Raw genomic sequence first — 20,874 nt, 5'->3', positions numbered from 1 at the left:
GCCTCTCCGTGCGCTGTCCCGACCCTCCGTTCCCCCCCCCCCCCCGACGTCCGATTCATCCCCCCCCGGCAGGACCATTCGCACCCCCACCCCGAAGGACCGCCGACTCCCCGACAATATCGGGCCAGGAGGGAGCCCAAACCCTCCTGGCCACGGCGACCCCCTACCCCCACCCCGCACTACATTACGGGCAGGAGGGATCCCAGGCCCTCCTGCCCTCGACGCAAACCCCCCTCCCCCCCAACGACCGCCCCCCCCAAGAACCTCCGACCGCTCCCCCAGCCGACCCGCGACCCCCCCTGGCGACCCCCACGACCCCCCCCACCCCCCTTCCCCGTACCTTTGGTAGTTGGCCGGACAGACGGGAGCCAAACCCGCCTGTCCGGCAGGCAGCCAACGAAGGAATGAGGCCGGATTGGCCCATCCGTCCTAAAGCTCCGCCTACTGGTGGGGCCTAAGGCGCGTGGGCCAATCAGAATAGGCCCTGGAGCCTTAGGTCCCACCTGGGGGCGCGGCCTGAGGCACATGGGCCCAACCCGACCATGTGCCTCAGGCCGCGCCCCCAGGTGGGACCTAAGGCTCCAGGGCCTATTCTGATTGGCCCACGCGCCTTAGGCCCCACCAGTAGGCGGAGCTTTAGGACGGATGGGCCAATCCGGCCTCATTCCTTCGTTGGCTGCCTGCCGGACAGGCGGGTTTGGCTCCCGTCTGTCCGGCCAACTTCCAAAGGTACGGGGAAGGGGGGTGGGGGGGTCGTGGGGGTCGGCCAGGGGGGTCGCGGGTCGGCTGGGGGGGCGGTCGGAGGTTCTTGGGGGGGGACGGTCGTTGGGGGGGAGGGGGGTTTGCGTCGAGGGCAGGAGGGCCTGGGATCCCTCCTGCCCGTAATGTAGTGCGGGGTGGGGTTAGGGGGTCGCCGTGGCCAGGAGGGTTTGGGCTCCCTTCTGGCCCGATATTGTCGGGAAGTCGGCGGTCCTTCGGGGTGGGGGTGCGAGTGGTCCTGCCGGGGGGGGGGGGGGTGTATCGGACGTCGGGGAGTCGGCCGGGCAAGAGGGCTTGGGCTCCCTCTTGCTCCGATCGTGGATGCGGGTGCGGGTGGGAGCGCGTGCGAGTGGTCGTTCGGGGTGGGGGTGCGAGTGGTCCTGCTGGGGGGGTGAATCGGGCGTCGGGCGGGGTGGGAACTATGTTTTAAAACTTTCGTATACCGCGCTCACGCATATAACGCGCGAGGGGTATGCGCGGTAGGTAAAAACGCGTATAACGCGCGCGTTATATGCGTGAAAATACGGTACTCATAAAAGAATACCATTCCTTAACCTTTTCATTAGAAAAAGTTTCTAAATGGAGATTCAGATCTCTTAACAATAATACAGAATGGTATTTAATACAGTATCGTGCAAGTTTCAAAAATATTTCTTTAACTTTCTCCCATTTACCTGGAGGGCAAAAAAAAAAAAAAAAGAGTACAGCAGAGAGAGCCCATAAAAGAAAACTGCTAATTTAACAAACTAAACTCCCCTTTTATCAAGCTGTGTTAGGATTTTTTATTTTCGGCCACTTCAATAAAAGTTCCGACACTCATAGAATTCCTATGAGCATCGGAGGTTTTACCGTAGTGGCCAGTGATAACCCCCCCCTAAACGCAGCTTGATAAAAGGGGGCCTATCTCAATTTCTGAGAATATAATACGTAGTATCTAATTTAGCAACCTTAAAAAAAAATCTTTATAAACCAATGCCAATCCTCCTCCTCTTTTACCTAATCGTGGTTAATATAAAACTCTATCCTGAAAAACAAAATTCTCCTGATTTAGGATCATCTGGCATGGTGAGCTATGTTTCTGTTACAAATTTAAAAACCTGGTTGATAATCTTCTAAAAGATCTCTAAAAAAGTGTCATTGTTTAATGATCTTGTGTTCACATAATAGCCTGGTACAGGTAAATAGGAGTTGTGAGTTGAATAATCTCGACTTAACTTGATCAACTACTCTTTTTTCAAAAATGCTCTGAAATTTTCTTTGACTATGCCATAAATTCTTTGTTAAAATTTTTCCCAAAGTGTGAATAATTTGTATTTCAAAATACAGTAGTCTCTGTGCAAATGAAACAAAACATTTGCTAAAAATGTTGATTTAATCTTACCAAACTGACTTGCTCCTGCGTACATGCTTTCATTTCTTCTAGCATGGTCTTTGATGTATAGGACTGGTATGAAACAGGATCCATACAATATTCCAGCTATTAGTGCCAGACTGCAGCCTCTTTTTGAAACAAAATTGTGAAGAGAATTTTTAAAGGCACCACATGAGAGAGTGAGAGTCAAGATGAATACGACAGTTTGAAAACCTGCAGTTATGTGAGCGATTGCTTATTTATTATTATTCACCTTTTTTCTTTTGTTTTGTAAATTAGGTTTTATTCTTTTTATTGATACTGTTATCTGTCTTGAACCTTAACTTATTTGGCAGAAGCAGAATATAGAATATCAAAGCAAGTTAACTCCTACTGCATCCAGAATGCCTACTACCCCAGATTCTTACACAAATAGCTACACACGTTGAAAAGTGACTGAAAATGGTATTTGAATTCTCTTAATATTTATAAGTCTCCAGTATTGGAACAGTTTTCAATGTCTGCTACTCAATGAGCTTTAAGATACACTGAGGGCTCCTTTTATTAAGCTGCGATAGCAGTTTTAGTGCAAGCGCTAAACGCTAACGCCACCATTGAGCTGGCGTTGGTTCTAGCCGCTTGGCGCGGGTTTAGTGCGCGCTAAAATTCTGCGTGTGCTGAAAACGCCATCGCAGCTTAGTAAAAGAGCGGGTGAGTTTTATTTAGTGAATTCGATATATGGCGCTATCAGATAATATTTCCGTGTTGAATTTTCAGCACAGAAAAGCGTTCTATCAGAAGGCACCAAAGAAGGCAGAAATGGCAGATCCATGTGAAAACACACTTGCAACCTGTTTATAAAACAGTACCTAAGCGTTTCCATGCATATCTACAACTGGGGTGTAATGATGGAAGGAACATGGATGGGACAGACTCAGAGGGGAACATGATAGAAACTTACAAGATCATGAAAGGTAGAGAGGGACAGATTCTTCAGACTGGCGGGGGCAACTAAAACAAGAGGGCACTCAAAAAAATGGAAAGGAGACAGGTTCAGAACAAATGCTAGGAAATTATTCTTCACTCAGAGGGTGGTGGACACCTGGAATGCGCTTCCAGAGGAGGTGGTAGAGCAGAGTACGATTTTGGGTTTCAAAATGGGATCGGACGATTTCCTAAAGGAAAAGGGGATTGAAGGGTATAATTAGAGGGATACTATACAGAGCAAAATGTTTTTTGAGTAAAGATCACTTAGAGGTCATGGACTTGAGATGGCCGCCGCGGGAGCGGACTGCTGGGCATGATGGACATATGGTCTGACTCAGCAGAGGCGATGCTTATGTTCTTATGTATGTGTGGGGAATTTGTATTTTCCTTCATGAGTTCTAATGTGGAAAGAATTATCAAAAGGAACACTCCAAGAGTGTTTCCCTTGAAAAATTAACCTGCATTAAGCTACGAGTGAAAAAGGCATGAGATAAACCCCAAACTCCTTCCCATCCATGGCCCATCCAACAGCATAATATTGTTGCAGTAGCTGGCCCTGTCAGCTGAAGATCTTCTTGAAGGCACCCAGAAATAAAGAATGACACAGTTACAAAATTTGTCCCCGTGGATAACCACGGGAAACCATCCCGTGTCATTTTTTAGTGCCTATCTCAACCTCAGTCCTTTTACACCAGCATTCTTCAATGCTTGAGGGTCTGTAGCTAAGCCCATTCATACTCTGATTCTTCCCTCTCTTCTTAAAGAATGGCATGGAGATGGTTTCCTATGGTTATCTGCGGGGATGGAAACAGTGATGAGTTTTGTCACCGTGTCACTCTCTACCTAGAAACTCCCGTGTACTGCTGAGCAGTTTCTTCCTGAGTTACTGTCACAAGAACAACACAGAGCATGCACACAGTACTGGTGTTAGCAGCTCAGAAAACAACTGCCAAATGCTGCTGTGCACAGGAGTTTCTGGGTGCCTTTATCAGCTGATGGGGCTTGGCGGATCCATACTAGCTCAGGAACTTATAGCTTGTTTTAAGTCGAGTGGGGGAGGAGGGGCAATGATAGAGAGGATAGTTAGTGCCCACCCAGTTCCCCCTTAGGGCCACCCAAAAGTTAATGAAGAGTGGTGGCAACAGGAGAGGACATAAGAACCAAAAATAGACCTTAAAAAGTACAAGGAAAAAAAATGTGTTTTTACCACACTGTTTTCTTCCTTTAACTAACAGAAGAATTCTAGAAAATTATGCTCTGGGCCTATGTCACCTTCTGTTTTTAAAAATAGGATTCTGTTTGTTTTCTTTACCAAAACAGAATATCAACATTTGATATCCTGATCAGAAGAGGATGTGGTAATCAGCTTCGACTTCCTTCAACTTACATCAATCTTTTCTTTGGAGGAGAAAGTCTGTAAATCCATGATTCAGTGGGAGGAATACAATCAGAATTAATGTCCTAGAGACACAACAAATCATGAAACGTAAAAACCTTAAAACAAATAGCAGCAGACCTGAAACATACTTATTTTATAGCTCAACTGGATTTCCTTCTAATTTAAACACCACACTTGCTTTCTTTATTTTATTTTTTTACTGTAATAACATTTCTTGAATGGTTTCAGTTTTGCAAATCTAACTTTCACCCTTGTCATCTTTACTAGTGAGAATTTTTCTTCTTTTGTCCCAATGCCAGCTATCAGTAGAGAACATTACAGCTTTCAGGTTTTTTTGTTTAAATAAATACTTCCCTCATGCTACTGAATGTTACTACTTGCAAATGTTCCCCACATTGCATTTACTTACATCATCACTCAGTAATGGTGAGTATTCCAGTGAAGGGGCAGCACTTTTAATGTCACTTTTCACAAACAGAAAAATGACAGCACTACAATGAAAAAGCATGGCTTACAATCAGTATGACAGTTGCTATCAAAAATTTAATAATAAAAAACAAACTTTATGGGACAAATTGTCAAATATGAGCAGTTATATGTTTGTACCATATATTTGTACCTATAGAAAGGCTGGCAGATTAATGAAGCAGCCACTAGCAGGTACGAGTCTCTTGGCTCACAAGATATGGCCAGTATCTTCTGCCTACTGTGTTACTACAGACCCAACTCCATCTCAGTTTCTCTCTCTGTCGCTTTCACCACTGCTCTTTCTCTGGATCCCATATGTGCTTTCATTCTGTCACTCTGCTCACAGACAATTCCAAGTACCCCACACTCTCTTTGCAAAGAAATATTTCCTCAAGAGCCTCTCTCCTTTTAGTGTTATATCATGAACCTTTATGTTTCAGCACCTCTTTCTGTGAAAATTGTGAGCTTCCTATACCTTATGGAAATCTGCAAGACAGTTACATAGTAACATAGTAGATGACGGCAGATAACTATCCAAATGGTCCATCTTGTCTGCCCAACCTGATTCAATCTAAAAATTTGTTGGGTTTTTTTTTTTCTTCTTCTCCTTAGCTATTTCTGGGCAAGAATCTAAAGCTCTGCCCAGTACTGTTCTTAGGTTCCAACTACTGAAGTCTCTGTCAAAGCTCACTCCAGTCCATCTACACCAGTTGTCTCAAATTCATGCAAAATTGTCATTTCTCTAATAAGACATTAACTATTTTTTCTGCGGCCCTCACAGTTAAAGTTTAACATCTTTCCTTTCTCAGAACTGACACATTTCAATCATTATATTGAAAATAAAATCATTTTCCCTACCTTTGTTGTCTGGTGACTTCATTTTTCTCTGCTTTTAACTGTTTCCAGGGCCTTCTTGTCCTTTGACTGTTTTTCTTTCCATCTTGTGGTATTCAGCCTATGCCTGCTAGGAGTGTCCCCAGAGCAGAGCACAACTCAAAGAGCAGACACTTCCAAACTGAACATTTTGATGACTTTCCTTCTTTGACCTCTAGAGGGAGCGGGAGAGCAGAGTTGCAGGTTTCCCAACCCCCACACAGATCTAGGTTAGTTCCCAGCAGTCACCTGCAGGCTGGAAGTAGAAACAGCTGGAAAACCTTTTCACCTGAGGGTTTGGGGCATGGCTGCAGGCTACTACACCAGCGAGCTGAACAGTTAGAGAGACAGAAGGAAAAGGAGCAGCAAGAGGAAAGAAAGGCAGAGAGACTCAGGGTTGAAAGCTCTGAATGGCAGTGAACACTTGGAAAGTATGGAGCTGACTGAGGCTAGTTTGTAGCCACCTAACTTCATGCCTCAAGATTTCCAGGCTATGGAGCTGGAGCCATATGCTGAGCCATGGAATGGAGTCCTGCCAATGGAGGTTTGCTGGACTGGGGGCAAGTAATTTAGACTGCCTAAATGCTTAACTTGAACACTGCTTAACTAAGCTGACTAAATGGGGTTTTTTGGTAACCCTGAAGAAGGTGTGGTGCTTGGAGGCACCTCTAAGAACTGTTTTGAATTTTGTTTTTTTTTTTCTTTTTACTCCTGGGTGGGGAAAGGGCTGTTACCAGTCCCAGGCAGTGGGGAATGCTCCGCGTTTTCTGTGGTAGGATTGAGGGCCTACGATGGGTGAATTGCGACTACACAGAGCACACTCCCTAGCCAGCACGTCAGCTGCAGGGGCCTAGTGTCGTAGCATTAGAACAGGCTGAGGATATCAGCCCAAAAGACTGGGATTTTTTTTTTTTGAACATTTGAAAGTTTGGACTATTAATCGGCTGGAGAGCCAGCAGCAGCTTTGGAAAAGTTTGAATTATGTGTTTTTGAACTTTGACTGACATTAACCTAGAGACTGTTTAGCAGTATATTGTTTATTTTGGGACTATATTTTATATCTGGAACATCCTGATAAGATTGTTTTTTTTTTTTCAATATGAAAGTGATTGAACTTGAAACAAGCAAGCTGGTTTGAATATTTTGTTTTGAAGAATAAACCCAGTTATTGCTTGATACAATACCTACCTGGTGTGATGGTGTTCACTTCTGCTAACCTTTTTTTTCTTCCTTGTGCTGCCCGCAGCGGTTCACAAGAGTTTTCTCTTGCCACTGGTGCCCTAGGACCCATCGCCCTAAGGCTGCTGGTGACAATCTTCACTTTCTGCCTTGCATCCAACTTTAATTACTGAATTACGTTCAGGGATACTGTTCGACAAACACCAGGTCAGAAAAGAGTCAAAATCCAAAAAATATAACTGACCATGTAATATAGACAAGCCTTCAAAGGCTTGTCTATATTACATGGTCAGTTATGTTTTTTGGATTTTGCATCCAACTTTGGCATGAATTTAACATTTAATTTTTCAATTTTTCTGCTTTCTTCTCCAAATCTACTTTTCCATGTCTTCCCTTCATATCTCTCTCACCTTCTCTTCCTATTTCCATGGTCTGACATCTCTCTCCTTCCTTCCTTTCCCCTGGCCTGGCATCTGTTTCTTTCCCTCCCTCCCCCCTATGCCTTGGCATCTCTCCCTCCCCCTTTATGATCTGGTATCTCCTTTCCTTCTTTCCTCTCCCGCCCTCGGACTTGGCATCTCTCATTCCTCTCATCTCCCTTGTCTTCCTCCTCCCTCCTTCTTTCTCTCCAATTGGGTGCAGCAGCAGCAGCATTTCCCACCGCCCCCTTCCCCAAGCAGCAGCAACAGCATTTCTCTTTCTCTTCCCCCCCTTCCCCCTTGCATCATCGGTGTTTCTCTTCCTCCTCCCTCCTTCCCCTGGACACGATGATCGAGAGTTGGCTCCCTTGATGTGGACTTTATTCTATTCAAAGATGCAGGTGGTGGCTTCTAGCACGATCCGCGCCTGTGTCGGAAGCCTTCTCTCTGATGTTGTGACGCTAGAGGCTTCCGACGCAGGTGCGGATCATGCGAGGAGCCGCCACCCGCGGCTTTGAATGGAAAAAAGACCGCAGCAAGGGAGCCGACTCTCGATCTTAGCATCCAGAACATGGGCCGCAGAATAGTACCTAGGGGGTCGCATGTGGCCCATGGGCCGTGAGTTTCAGACCACTGATCTATACCCTCCCAGCCATTGAAGACCTCCCCAGCCCATCCTCCCCAAAATGGCCATATACAGACACAGACCGTGTAAGTCTGCCCAATCCTGGCCTTAGTTCTTCAATATTTATTATTTTTTTCTGATTCTAGATCCTCTGTGTTCATCCCATGCATTTTTTAACTCCATCACCCTTTTCCTCTCCACCAGCTCTCTCGGGAGCGCATTCCAGGCATCCACCACCCTCTCCTTTCAGTACTTTCAGTGCATTCCTTCTTTCTTCTAAAACAGTGTATCACAAACTGTATGCCTCCTGAGATTTCAGGTGTGCCGCGACTGATGAAGAGGAGAGTTGTCCATGCCGGCTGACTGCCTACAGGACGTGCCTTTCGTGGCGAGAGGCACGTCCTGTAGGCAGCCAACCAGCGCAGATTACTCTCCTCCCAGATCCCCCTACCGAAGCGGTCACAGCCAGATGGGTCTCTGCACATGTGCGGACATCGACGCAATGATGTCATGCATACACGTGACATCATCGCGGCGACATCCATGCACTTTCGGATGCCTTCGGCCGGGGCACTGGGTTTAGTGTGCCACCGGCCAGAAAGTTTGCAAGACACGGTTCTAAAGCATGGATCCCCAAACTTTGACTTGTGGTGCATGCCTTTCTGGTATGCTATACTTTCAATGTCTATGGCCTGAATCTAGTTCATGGAGCAAGATTTTTTTTTTTTTTTGTTTTCTTTTAGCCCTGTCCATGTGTAGTGTCAACAGTGTTCTAAGCTGAGTATTCCCTTTGTGGCTTTTTATTCAGTATCATTTTTTTTATTTTTTTATTTATTTATTCGAGTTTTATAACATTATTACATATACATAATAATAAAGTAAGGAACATAAATAAAATTAATACATTAACCACAAAGCTATCACATAAATTCCTCTAGTCCTCATAACTATGGGAGGGCAAGTACTATATACTCTAGTAAATGTCACATAAACATGATCATATAGACCAAACATATTAGTGTTTAGAAATTCAAAACTCCAAATAATTAATTATGTGGTAGCAGAGGAAATACTAATGGATTCTTGATGTTGCAAAAATTGTTCTAATTGAGTTGAGTCCCAATAAACATAATCATTTTCCTTAAATTTAATCAAGCATTTACAAGGAAATTTTAAATAAAATGTGGCTCCTAAAGCCAACACCCTAGATTTCAAAGCTAAAAAGGATTTTCTTCTCAATTGTGTTGCTTGGGCCACATCTGGAAAAATCAATACATTATCTCCGCAAAATTTAGTCTGCTTATTCTGAAAATAAGCTTTCATTATCAAGGATTTATCTATCTCTCTAGAACAAGTTATAAGAAGTGTAGATCTAGTTTGGATTATATCCTGTGAGTCTTCTAAAAATCCAGTTAAATCAAAATCAATTTGTTCCAACTGATCTATACCTGATTCTGTGGGAACTTTTTTCCTCTGAGGGATATAATACAAATTTGTCAGAGGCAAATTTTCTACGTCCGTCATCCCCAAAATTTCCTTAAAATATCTTTTAACCAATATTTCTGGAGATAATAAATGTGTTTTGGGGAAATTAACTAGACGCAGATTTTTTGCTCTGTATAAGTTCTCCATTTTCTCAAATTTCATATGAGTGATATGAAAATCCTTAACTGCTGTTGTAGAAACTGCTTGTAGTGTAACCACTTGAGACTCAGTTGTTCTAATCGATTTTTCCATAATTTTTAAATTTGAATCAACGTTTGCAAACTTTTCAATCACCTCTTGCGAAAATTTTTCATTTTGTTGAACCACAGATTTTAATAACCCCTCCATACGAGTATTAATTTGCCAAAGATCTTTCAAAGTAACTTCCTGAGGTTCAGTCGGAGGCTCTCTGGCAAACAAAGCCTCACCTTGAAAAGATAAGGCTTTGGGCATCACCCCATTAACTAATGAAGGTGATCCCACCTGCCCAGAGAATTCCCCCGACTGACTATTGGAGCCTGTCTTAGGTTCCAAAACATCAGGATTATTTGGTGGAGGGGGAGGAGTTCTACCTGGGGGGCTAAGGGATGCCCCCGATAGCAAATCCGCTCCTTGACTGTGACCTAAGGTACTGGTTGGAATAAAGTGCCTATCAATGGGACCTAATAATATCGGTGTGGACACCTTTGCTTTACCTTTCCTTTTCCCCATAGCAGTAAATGTTAATACATACAGTTCCTCCCGTTCCTCCCAGTGTCTCCAAGGGGCTCCCAAGGGGCAAACGTGCCCCTTAGGGCATGCCCCTTTGGCCACGCCCTTTGGCCACGCCCTTTGGCCGCGCCCTGCGGCCGCGCGCCGCAGTCGCGGCGTCCTTTTAGCCCCGGAGGAAGGACCCGCGTGACGTCAGTGCTTCTGTCTCCACGGGTGCCCGACCCGAAAACCAGCTCCGACTCTCCAGCTTCAAGATGACAAAGAAGCGCTGCAGTCCAGGGCACACTCAAAGTCCACCAAGATGATAACACCCGAAACAACCTGCCTCTCCCTCAGTATCATTTTTTTTTTTTTTTTTTTTAAATGAGCCCTGGATTCCAGACCCTTCCTCTCAGCTTAACCAGTCACAAGTTGCCAACTGGTCCAGGAGATAGCCACATAAGACTAGACCATCACCATCTGCAGGAGACAGAGAAAACTGGCAATCTGCATGATGCCCTATGTAGAGCAGAGGTTGCAAGAAATTAGTCTACCTCCATCTGATTGTTGACAGGCACGACCCATTGGTTCCGAACTGGTTACATAAGAACATGAGTACTCATATTGGGTCAGACCAATGGTCCATCTAGCCCAATATTCTGTTTCCAACAGTGGCCAGTCTAGGTCACAAGTACCTGGCAGAAGCCCAAATAATGGCGGTGGCTTCTTCATGTCTATCTTAATAGCAGACTATGGACATTTCCTCCAGGAACTCGTCCAAACCTTTTATAAACCCAGGTACGCTAATCGCTGTTACCACATTCTCTCGTTTGGTGAGGATAAGGCATCTGCATTATGTGCTATATACATGTTTATTAAAAACTGTTAAAAGGACGGTACAGTTGTGAGAGGCATGCATAGCTGTCAATTCTGCACCACCATTATTTCACTAAAAAGAATTTATCACAACATTCTGACGTTTGCAAAAACATGGAAAATTTCATGCATGCAAAAGGCTGGAATTGGCACAGGTATGAAACTTGGGAGCAGGAGCATCAGTCATTAGCATTTCAACCCTCCCTGCTGTCTAGTTGCTTTTATCTCACAAGAATTAGTTTATAATACAAATGATACTGTATAATAAAAAAATTATATACCCCTACTGACTGCTTGGCTTAATCACACAGTAAGTATTAGCAAATAGGGGTCTAAATTAACTAATCAGATTTCAAACCTGTGCTTATTCTACCCTGTTCACATTTACAAAATGTGATACACTGCCCAAAGAAAAGAGAAAGCCATCAAAAGTTAAGTTTCTTAGTTACAAACCTCTCTAGTCACAAATATACAGATAAATATAGAATGTTATAATCTAAGGATGTGGTTTTATTTTAGTAAAGCAGTAGTTTCCCAATTTGAAGAAACTTCCACTGCTAGAATAAATATGCTAAGAACCAAAAAGACCAGATGTCTGAGAAAATACCCAACTCGCATCCTGTCCTTTTAAAATCATGATCCATGTGACAATAACCAGTCCCTCTGCAAAAAAATGTTGAAGAACCTTTTTAAAAGGTCTCAGCTCCCCTCTGTTTCTATTTGGGACAAGAATGTTGGATCTATAAGGGAGAGGAGGGGATAGTAGATGACACAGTTAAATAGACTAGATAGGCCCTTTGGTTTTCATGTGCCTTCATTTTCTCTGTTTCTATGTAACAAGGACTTGCTTTCAGTCAAGGCCCCACCAATTTACCAGTAACATTCATTCTATACCAGTGGTCTCAAACTAAAACCCTTTGTATGGCCACATTTTGGATTTGTAGGTACTTGGAGGGCCGCAGAAAAAAATAGTTAATGTCTTATTCAAGAAATGTATATAATCATATATTCACAGCTATGATCCAGTTAAAAAGTTAACCTTTTATGTTTATGCAAAATACATTGTTTAAAATATATTTGTGAGGTGCTCAGACCAAGAAACCCATTTAATAATGATGTCACTACAATGAGGTTTGCATGGGGACCATCATCGCCTTCACGAGTCCCCTACCCTCCCTGTGTACACTCTAAAGCCTATAGCCTAACTGATAGGTCCATCCTGCTTGTGGTACTTATCTGTATTAGGGAGCAATTGGTGCTGTTAACTCTCATTGGTGACTTGTTAAAATTAAAGTGCAAGTGCTTCAATAAAGTCCTGAAAGTTTTTTCTTTTCTGAATGAATTCCCGTCCTCCCTTCACAAATATATTTTAAACAATGTATTTTGCATAAACATAAATGGTTAACTTTTTAACTGGATCATAGCTGTGATTATATGATTATATAGTAATTATTGTCACAGAGTACAAAGAAATTTATCTCTCTAATTTGTAGTCAATTATTCAAGAAATGACCATTTTGCATGAGGTAAAACTCTTTATAGTTTATAAATCTTTCCTTTTGGCTAAGTCTTAATACATAATATTGTCATTTATAGCTAAAGAGAGATATGATCAAGAAACTGTTTTAGTTTACTTTTGTGGTTATGATAAACATACCGAGGGCCTCAAAATAGTATCTGGTGGGCTGCATGTGGTCCCCGGGCCGCGAGTTTGAGATCACTGTTCTATACTGTATAGTTTGCCCTAAGCACAAACTGGTCACATAACTTTGGCATTAAAATGAAAGTTACACACCAAAATGGGAGAAACAGCAGTTACATGCAAAACTGAACTCGGCCGCTATTCTAAAACGTGGTGCCTAGAACTTCTGTGTGTAACAGAGAATGACACGGGGACAAATTTTTCCCTGTCACCGCAGGAACTCAATTTCCCCTCGAGTTTTGTCGCTGTCCCTGCCCCATTCCTGTAAGCTCTGCCTTAACCACACAAGCCTCGAACACTTAAGAGTGTTTGAGGTTTGTGCAGATGAGGACAGAGCTTGCAGGAATGGGGCAGGGTCAGGAAAAGAACTCTCTGGGATGGGAAAATGGGGTCCCATGGGGACAGGGAAAAATGTGTCCCCGAGTCATTCTCTAGTGTGTAACTGCAAGGAGGCGTGTATCTGAGTGGGGCATGGGCAGGCTGTTCACACATGCAAAACTTAGGCCCTCTTTTACCAAGGTGCGCTAAGCGTTTTAGCGTGCGCTAATCGCTAACGCGTCCATAGGATAACATGCACGTGTTAGCGTTTAGCGCGTGTTTCGTGCACGCTAATATTTATCGCCTGCTAAAAAGCATAGCGTACCTTAGTAAAAAAGGGGGTTAGAGAATAGCATAAGTGCATGTGCCCAAATGTTGTTGTGCAAATATGAACTTACACTAGTACTCGATAACGGACTTGGCGCACAAAATTGCAGTTTCAGAATAATCTTTTAGCACTCGGATTTTTGGTGCCTAACTTTTAGTGCCCCTTACAGAATTGACTTCTAAAAGGTTTAAGAGTTCATTCAACTTAGGGCTGTAACAAGCTACAGTTGCGCCCTCTGCGCCTAGTTTCATTACATTACATTAGTGATTTCTATTCCGCCATTACCTTGCGGTTCAAGGCGAATTACAAATGAATTGTCAGGACATTAGAAGTCAGTGTTCTCCCTAGCGACTTTCAGCCGGGTGCTCCGCCCAGCTAATTTAAGTGAGCACTCGGCTGTGAATTTCAGACAGACAGTCTGGAACGGCACTTGTTAAATACTGAAACCACAACTACCCTTCAAAATCTAGTTGACGGGACAGTACTAGCTACAGTGGTTCTCATTACAAGAGCTCACAAATCTCTCCGCTTTATTGGGCTACTTTTTGGCTGGGTCCAGACCACCTATTGCTGAGGGGTTTTTTCATTGGTTCAGCTGCAGCACAACAGACCAATTACAAACGACCTTAGAACACTGAGGTCGTTTGTGATTGGTCTGTTGTGCCCTAGCTAAGCCAATGAAAATTCCGGTGCCGCGGCAGGAGCTTCAACTTTGAGAAAGAGCTGTGCCGCTGTCGGTACGGGAAGAGCGCCAACACTAGTGAGCCCGCCATGGCCAAAGAGGAGAGCAAAAAACCTTTGGACAGACACGCGCCGACTGGAAGTACTTAATTTACAACCCGTGGAGTGGAGAGGTCCTGGGGCGGACGGCCAACAGCTGGGGTAGGAGCCTGAAGAGTGAGGGAGGAGGTTTGGAGGTGAACTGGTGGGTTATTTATTTATTTTTTACCAGTAGCTTTCATCAATAGGTGTCTGTGTGTGCACGTGCTGCCGCCGACTGTATTGTCTGTGTTTCCTTCCCTGAACGGTGACAGCCTTCGTGTAATGAGAGAATGCGCTGGCGATTCAGATCTTTTTTTCCCATCTCCCACCAGTTTTGTTAAAAAAAAAAATCAAAATTCGCAGCATAGGTAAGCCAAAAAGAAAGTTGAAAGGGAGAGGGAGATGAGCTGAAGACGGAATGCAGGCCTCCTAAGGCAGACTGATGGGCCGCTGACTTAAGTCCGATCCTGCATTTATTTTAATTCTGTTCAAACTCCCCTCATTTTTATTATTTTGTATGTAGAGGGGTCGAATGAAAGATAATTGAGGAGGAGGAGCTAAGGTAGTGAAACTGTCAGCCACTCCCTTTATTTAATCCTGCGGGACAGCCTCAGCGGTTCGGTAGGTTTTGTAAAGTTCTCTAGAGTTGAACCTGCCGATCCATGTAAGTTATCCTCTCACTGTGCAGATAACCTCTCTTCCTCCACCTCATGAGCTCCTTTTTTTTTGGTGTGTATATTTGTATGTGTGTGTGTGTGTGTGGGGGGGGGGGGGGTAGTTATGTTTTGCTTGGATTGGAAGTATACTATACTTTATTCTTTTCCAAATGAGGGATGCTGTGTGTATACCCCATGTCTTTTTGAATTGCATAAAAACAAAAGAATAGCCTATTTGGGATATGTGCAGTGTATAAATAAACAATTTATATTTGGCAACCCTGACTCAAATCAAAAAGAAGTTGGACACTACAGCGAAGGAGTTAAGAGATCAGAGGTGCGTCTGTTGCTCAGTATAGGGTGATTGTGTGGTACAATTGGTTATGTTTCTTCGCTCAGGGAGTTTCAGAAAGAAGAATGTGAGTGAGTTGGGGGGGGTTATGGTTGATATTACAGGGGAAAGGGCGTATGAATTTGTCAGTAACTTTAAAAAAAACTTTTCAGAGATGCTGGATCTGGACATTGGGGGTGGGGGGGGAGTGGGGAGAGGAAGAGGAGGAGACAGAGAGATAGAATAGGACCTTGAGGAGGGGTGGGAAAGTAGAATTAAACCAAAAAGGAGGGGGAAGACAGGGCAGATGCTGGACTAGAGGGGTATAGAGGGAGAGAAAGAGACTGCAAAGAGGGGAAAAACCCTGAACCGAGGAGAGAGATATGCATATACCAGGTCCTGGGGAGGTGGAAGACAGTGAGAGTTACAGAAAGACCTGAAACAAAGGTGGGAGGACTCGAAAAGTTAGCAGAAGGAACATAGAGGGAGAAACCTGAAATAAAGGGGAGGCAGAATAGAGGGGGGCAGATGTTGAACTTGGGGGTGTATAGAGGGAAGAGAGAAAGAGATTGCAGAGATTCTGGATCAAGGAGGAAGGAAGGAAGGAGAGAGAGTCAGAGAAAGACCTGGAAGAAAGGAGAACAAATGCTGGAGATGGAGGGTATTTGTAAGCAACAGAGAGACAGAGGCCTGGACCAAAGGGGCAGACTGGATGGGCCATTTGGTCTTTATCTGCCATCATCTTTCTATGACATGAGGCAGATGCTGGACTATGGGAGATGCAGACAGAGAAGAGACGGGGAGGGGGGAAAGACCCTGAGGAAGAACAGAGAGATGCAAGATCATAACAGAGGAGGGAAAGAAAGGGAGACATGTTGACAATAGGGGTAGAGGAGAGAGGAAGGAAAGTTAGACTCGTGGAGGGACAGAGAGAGATGTTGGTTGGGTGAGGAATGAGGTCTGAGGAGGGGAAGCGTGCAGGAACAGAAAGAAAGAAAGAAATATTGGATGCACAGTCAGAAGGAAGTGCAACCAAAGACTCATGAAATCACCAGACAAAGGTAGGAAAAATGATTTTATTTTCAATTTAGTGATTGAAATGTGTCAGTTTTGAGAATTTATAATCTGCTATCTATATTTTGCACTATAGTTGTTACTGAGGTGACATTGCATATTTTAGTCATCTGTCTTGGACCGCTTTGAAAAATAAAACAAATATAAATGATCATTTTCTCTGCATACAGTGTGCTTTGTGTTTTTTTTAAAAAATTTGTTGTTACCATTGTGAATTAATCCTATATAATAAAAAGCTAGCCGCGCATGCGCACTCAGACCTGCGTGATCTGTCTTCCCTGATACGTAGGTCCGTGGCCAGAGTGCGTATGTGGCGGACAGATCGGGAAAGCACAGCACAGCCGGCGACTCCCCCCCACTCCCGCCCTCACTCACTGCCAAAACCACCACTTCCTCCTTCTCGCCGGCTCACCCGCTTTTAAAAATAAAGAGAAAAGCACTACACTGCGCTAACGCTGGCTTTGCTATCTTCTGTCCACTGCGGCCCGCCCTCTCTGACTACTTCCTGTTTCCGCTAGGGTTGGCCGCAGTGGATAGAAGACGCCGAAGCCAGCGGCTGTAGCCGCCGATCTCCATTCCTCCGGGGGGTCTGGGAGGAGAGGGTTCGCGGCCACTCAGCGCCCCTACTGAGGAGCCCTGCAACTTTCCGCTGCCCAGGACCCGAGTCATTTGCTGCCCCCCCTCGTCCCTTACTGCGGGACCAACTGGCGATTTAAGCAGCGTGTCAGCACTCTTCACACGCTGCTTCGGGCCCTTCTACTGCCCTGATTTGCTCCGGACGTGCCAGAGTAAATCAGGGCAGTAGAACGACCCGAAGCAGCGTGTGAAGACTGATGCACACGCTGTTTGAATCGCAATGTGTAGTCGGGCCCGCGGGAAGGGAAGGGGGGTAGAGGAGACGCTAATGCTGCTGCACAGGGAACTGGAGGAAGGGAGACAGAAAGACACAGGGGAAGGTGCACAGGGAACTGGTGTGGGGGGAGGGGGAGGGAATGCTGCTTCGGACAGACAGACAGAGGGAGGAAGAAAGATACAGGGGCAGGGAGATACACAGAAAGACAGACAGACAAAGGGGGCCAGGGACAGAGACAGACAGAAAGAAAGACAGCGGGAGTCGCGTCAGGAGGGGTGCGGGATGCCGCAGAGGGAACTTTTCCAATGGGTGCAACTGGGCGGCTGTCAGGAGCCTCTGATCAGAGGCAGAGCAAGGTAAGTGTATCATAGGGATAAGAAGGAGGAGAAAAAGGAAGGGACGCCTACTGCTGAACAGGGGGAGAAGGAAAGAGGTGCTGATGGACAGGGGGGGTGAAGAAAAAGGAACGGAGGCCTAATGTTGAACAGGGGGAGAAGGAAGGTGCTGCTGGACAGGGGGGAGGTAAAACAAAGGGAGAAGGGCTGCTGCTGCATAAGGAGAGCTGTGAAGGGGTGGTGGTGGACACAGGAGAGGTAAAAGGAAGGGAGAATGGACAGGGGGAGCAGGCAAGGGGTGGTGATGGACAGTCAAGGAAAAAGAAAGCAAGCGGCTAAGGAGAGAGAGAGAAAGAAATAGAGAGAGACACACACACATATATTCTAGCACCCGTTAATGTAACGGGCTATAAGACTAGTAAGATTATATTGTGTATGAATGGAATAAATTGCATTAAAATTAGTACTATTATAAATGGGGGTGGGGTAAGGGGCAGAGCTTGGGCTGGGGTACTTGGCTTGTATTTGTTAGACTTAGGGGGTACTTGACTTGAAAAAGTTGAGAAACACTGGTCTAGGTGACTATGGAGTTCAGGCAGTAAGGGCCCCTTTTACAAGGCCACAGTAGCAATTCATCAAAGTCCATTCAATTCCTATGGGCTTCAGTGCATTTGCTGTGGCAGAATTGCTATCGCAGCTTTGTATAAGGAGCCCTAAGGCAGGAACTACTGTCTCTGTGCTATGTCTTAAACAAAAACCATATTGCCGGGGATGCAAAGCATTAACTGATTCAACATGAGTTTGAAGTTGGTTGAATATCACTCTCTCAAGTAGGTAGCTTTGAAAGAAATGGAAGGTTTGATACTGGCCAGTAGTTATTCGGAATAAAAGGATCTGCATTACTTTTTCACAATGTTGGCTTAAATGCTACTGGAACACTGCCTAAGTGTCAACCCTTAAAAAAGGGAGTCATATTGAGCATTGGAAAATAATAATAATAATTAATAAAAATAGTGCAAATTTAATTTTCCCCACAACCAAATTTCCCCATCCATGCCACCCGGCTGGAAAAAATTTCTGGGGAGAACACTGGAAGTGTATAAGGAGTAGTTGCAGGTGATGCTTGGGACCATTCTGACTGTGTTAGTTCAGTTTTATGTGTTTTTTTGAATAGAAGGGTTTATTTCTTTTTTGAAGATTTTGTAGTCTGGTCGAGGTCAATAGATTGTAGAGGTGGAGGTCGAGTGTTGCAGCTTGAGTCTACCTGGCACCCCATTTGCTATACCCCCATTAAGGACAGGTAATGCTGAGCTGGGAGCAATTTTTGCACCCCTCCATATCTATACCCTTTGCAGCCACACCACTTGCAGAATCCACTGATTCAACCTGAAAATATACAATTTACTTTGAAATGCTGCCCTTGGCTATAAAGTTTTACTTCCTTTAAAAGAAAAAAAATGCACTAAAGATCAGAAAAAAATTTATTTATTTATTTGTTTTTTTTTTACTGCTTTTCTCATATTGTCAAATGTGGAGAAACTAAGGATTCATAAATTAGCAAGCGGTAGGGCAATGTTGAACAATTTTCCTCACTGGGGAAGCAAGTCTGTAATTGTGGCCCTATAATGAGGTGCCAGGTAGGAGCCTAGTCTTTAAAGGATCAAAGATGCCTTTCTTACTTTATAAAATACTAGCTTAAAAGGCTGGCTTAATTTAGGTGTAGATGCAGAATTCCATAAAATACGTGCTAAGATTTGTGCATAGTTACAGAAAAGCGCTTAGGTGGAATTTTGGCATATATGCACATACGTATATACTAGCATTCTAAAAATTTACATATGCAATTGGCATGTAAATGTTACCACTTATTTTGTAGAATTATCCCCCATCTGCTCTGACAATTTAACCCTCAACTCTTCCCACTGTAATGGTAGACTTCTAGTTTCTGCTATTTCAGCAGAAATCATTTGTGAGGGTTCAAGTACCATTGTAGGATGCAAACCAATGCTGTGATCTGTGGCAAAAAAGTTAAACTGCTTTTAACCCTTTAATTGGCAGATGGTGAAATGGCTACTTTACGCAACTTGATATTGAATGAAAGCAACAGTGTCGCGTAACAGGCATTTGGAGATGCAGATCTCCTATAAGAGTCATAGAAAACACATGTTGCTTCTGAGCAATAATGCCATATAAAGGATTAAGGGCAATACCAAAGGAGGAAATCAAACCAAACACTAAGGTCTATGCTGAATCAATTCTAGTCTCATCATAGGTTTTAAAAAAACCTCTACTGAATTTTATATTTGTGCATATACCCAAATTGTAAATGACTACTCAGTTTTTATTCATTTTACATATTACTGTATTTTTCGCTCCATAAGATGCACTTTTTCCACCACCAAAAAGGGGGTGGAAATGTAAGTGTGTCTTATGAAGCGAAGACACAAATTTGTTAAGCCCGATGGAGCTGCTGCATCTTTTAAACACCCCCGCCGCCGCATATTTTTAACCCCCCCGCTGCCGCATATATGTTTTTTAAACCCCACCACCACCCATCTTTAAAACCCATCTGCCCGCCCACTCGCTGCCGTCGTACTTGGTGGTCCAGCAAATTTCACAGCCAGCAGCGCCATAGGCCAGAAGCACAGAGATCAGGAGCAAGCCCTCTGCGCTCCCGCCTGGGCCCGCACCAATCTCCGAATAGCTGTAGTCAGCTCTCGCTGGACTCACAAGAACTGACTACAGCCATTCGGAGATCGGCGCGGTCCCAGGCGGGAGCGCAGAGGACTAGCTCCTGATCTCTGTGCTTCTGGCTTGTGCACCGCTGGCTGGGAAAGATGAGAGCCGTCTAAGGAGGGAGGAATTAAAAAAGGTACTGAGGGGGGTGTGACTAAAAAAGGTACTGGGAGTTACATGGGGGGATGATTTAAGGTACTGGGGGGCATGTGGGGGGGGATGATATAAGGTACATGGGGGATGGGGATGATTTAAGGTACTTGGGGCACGGGGCATGATTTAAGGTGCTGAAGGGCACAAGGTTGTATGGAGGGATGACTTAAGGTACTGAGGACACGTGGGGGTATGGGAGGATGATTTAAGGTACTATTGGGGGGGGCTGCCATAGGCCTCCCTGCCTACCATAGGCCTCCCTGCCTGCCACTAGGTCACTAGGCTTGCCTGCTCTGTGCCCTGTCCCGGCCTACCACTAGACCACCAGAAGGGGGGACAGGGTACAGAGCTTGGCATTGAGGGGGGAGGGGACACAGGGTACAGAGCCTGGCAGGGAAAATTTGGTTTAGAATGTTTTTTTCTTGTTTTCCTCCTCTAAATCTAGGGTGCGTCTTATGGTCAGGTGCGTCTTATGGTATTTACTTAAACCACAGAACACCATCACAACAAAAGAT

General features: G+C 44.5%; 1 protein-coding gene across 2 annotated transcripts in view; it reads right to left on the bottom strand.

Annotated features, from left to right (window-relative positions):
* Positions 1–20,874, bottom strand: part of TMEM144 (transmembrane protein 144) — a 97,168-nt gene that overhangs the window by 32,469 nt on the left and 43,825 nt on the right. For both annotated transcript variants that reach the window (XM_033941368.1, XM_033941357.1), the window contains 3 exons: positions 4,906–4,987; positions 4,485–4,558; positions 2,141–2,259 (listed from right to left, as the gene is read on the bottom strand). In XM_033941368.1, the coding sequence (XP_033797259.1) occupies positions 2,141–2,259; positions 4,485–4,558; positions 4,906–4,987 (275 nt within the window). The remainder of the gene's footprint in view (positions 1–2,140; positions 2,260–4,484; positions 4,559–4,905; positions 4,988–20,874) is intronic.

Source organism: Geotrypetes seraphini, chromosome 1 (genome assembly GCF_902459505.1).
Source record: "Geotrypetes seraphini chromosome 1, aGeoSer1.1, whole genome shotgun sequence".
Classification (NCBI taxonomy): Eukaryota; Metazoa; Chordata; class Amphibia; order Gymnophiona; family Dermophiidae; genus Geotrypetes; species Geotrypetes seraphini.
Note: the sequence above shows the minus strand (reverse complement) of the source record. Positions and strands in the feature narration are given on the sequence as shown.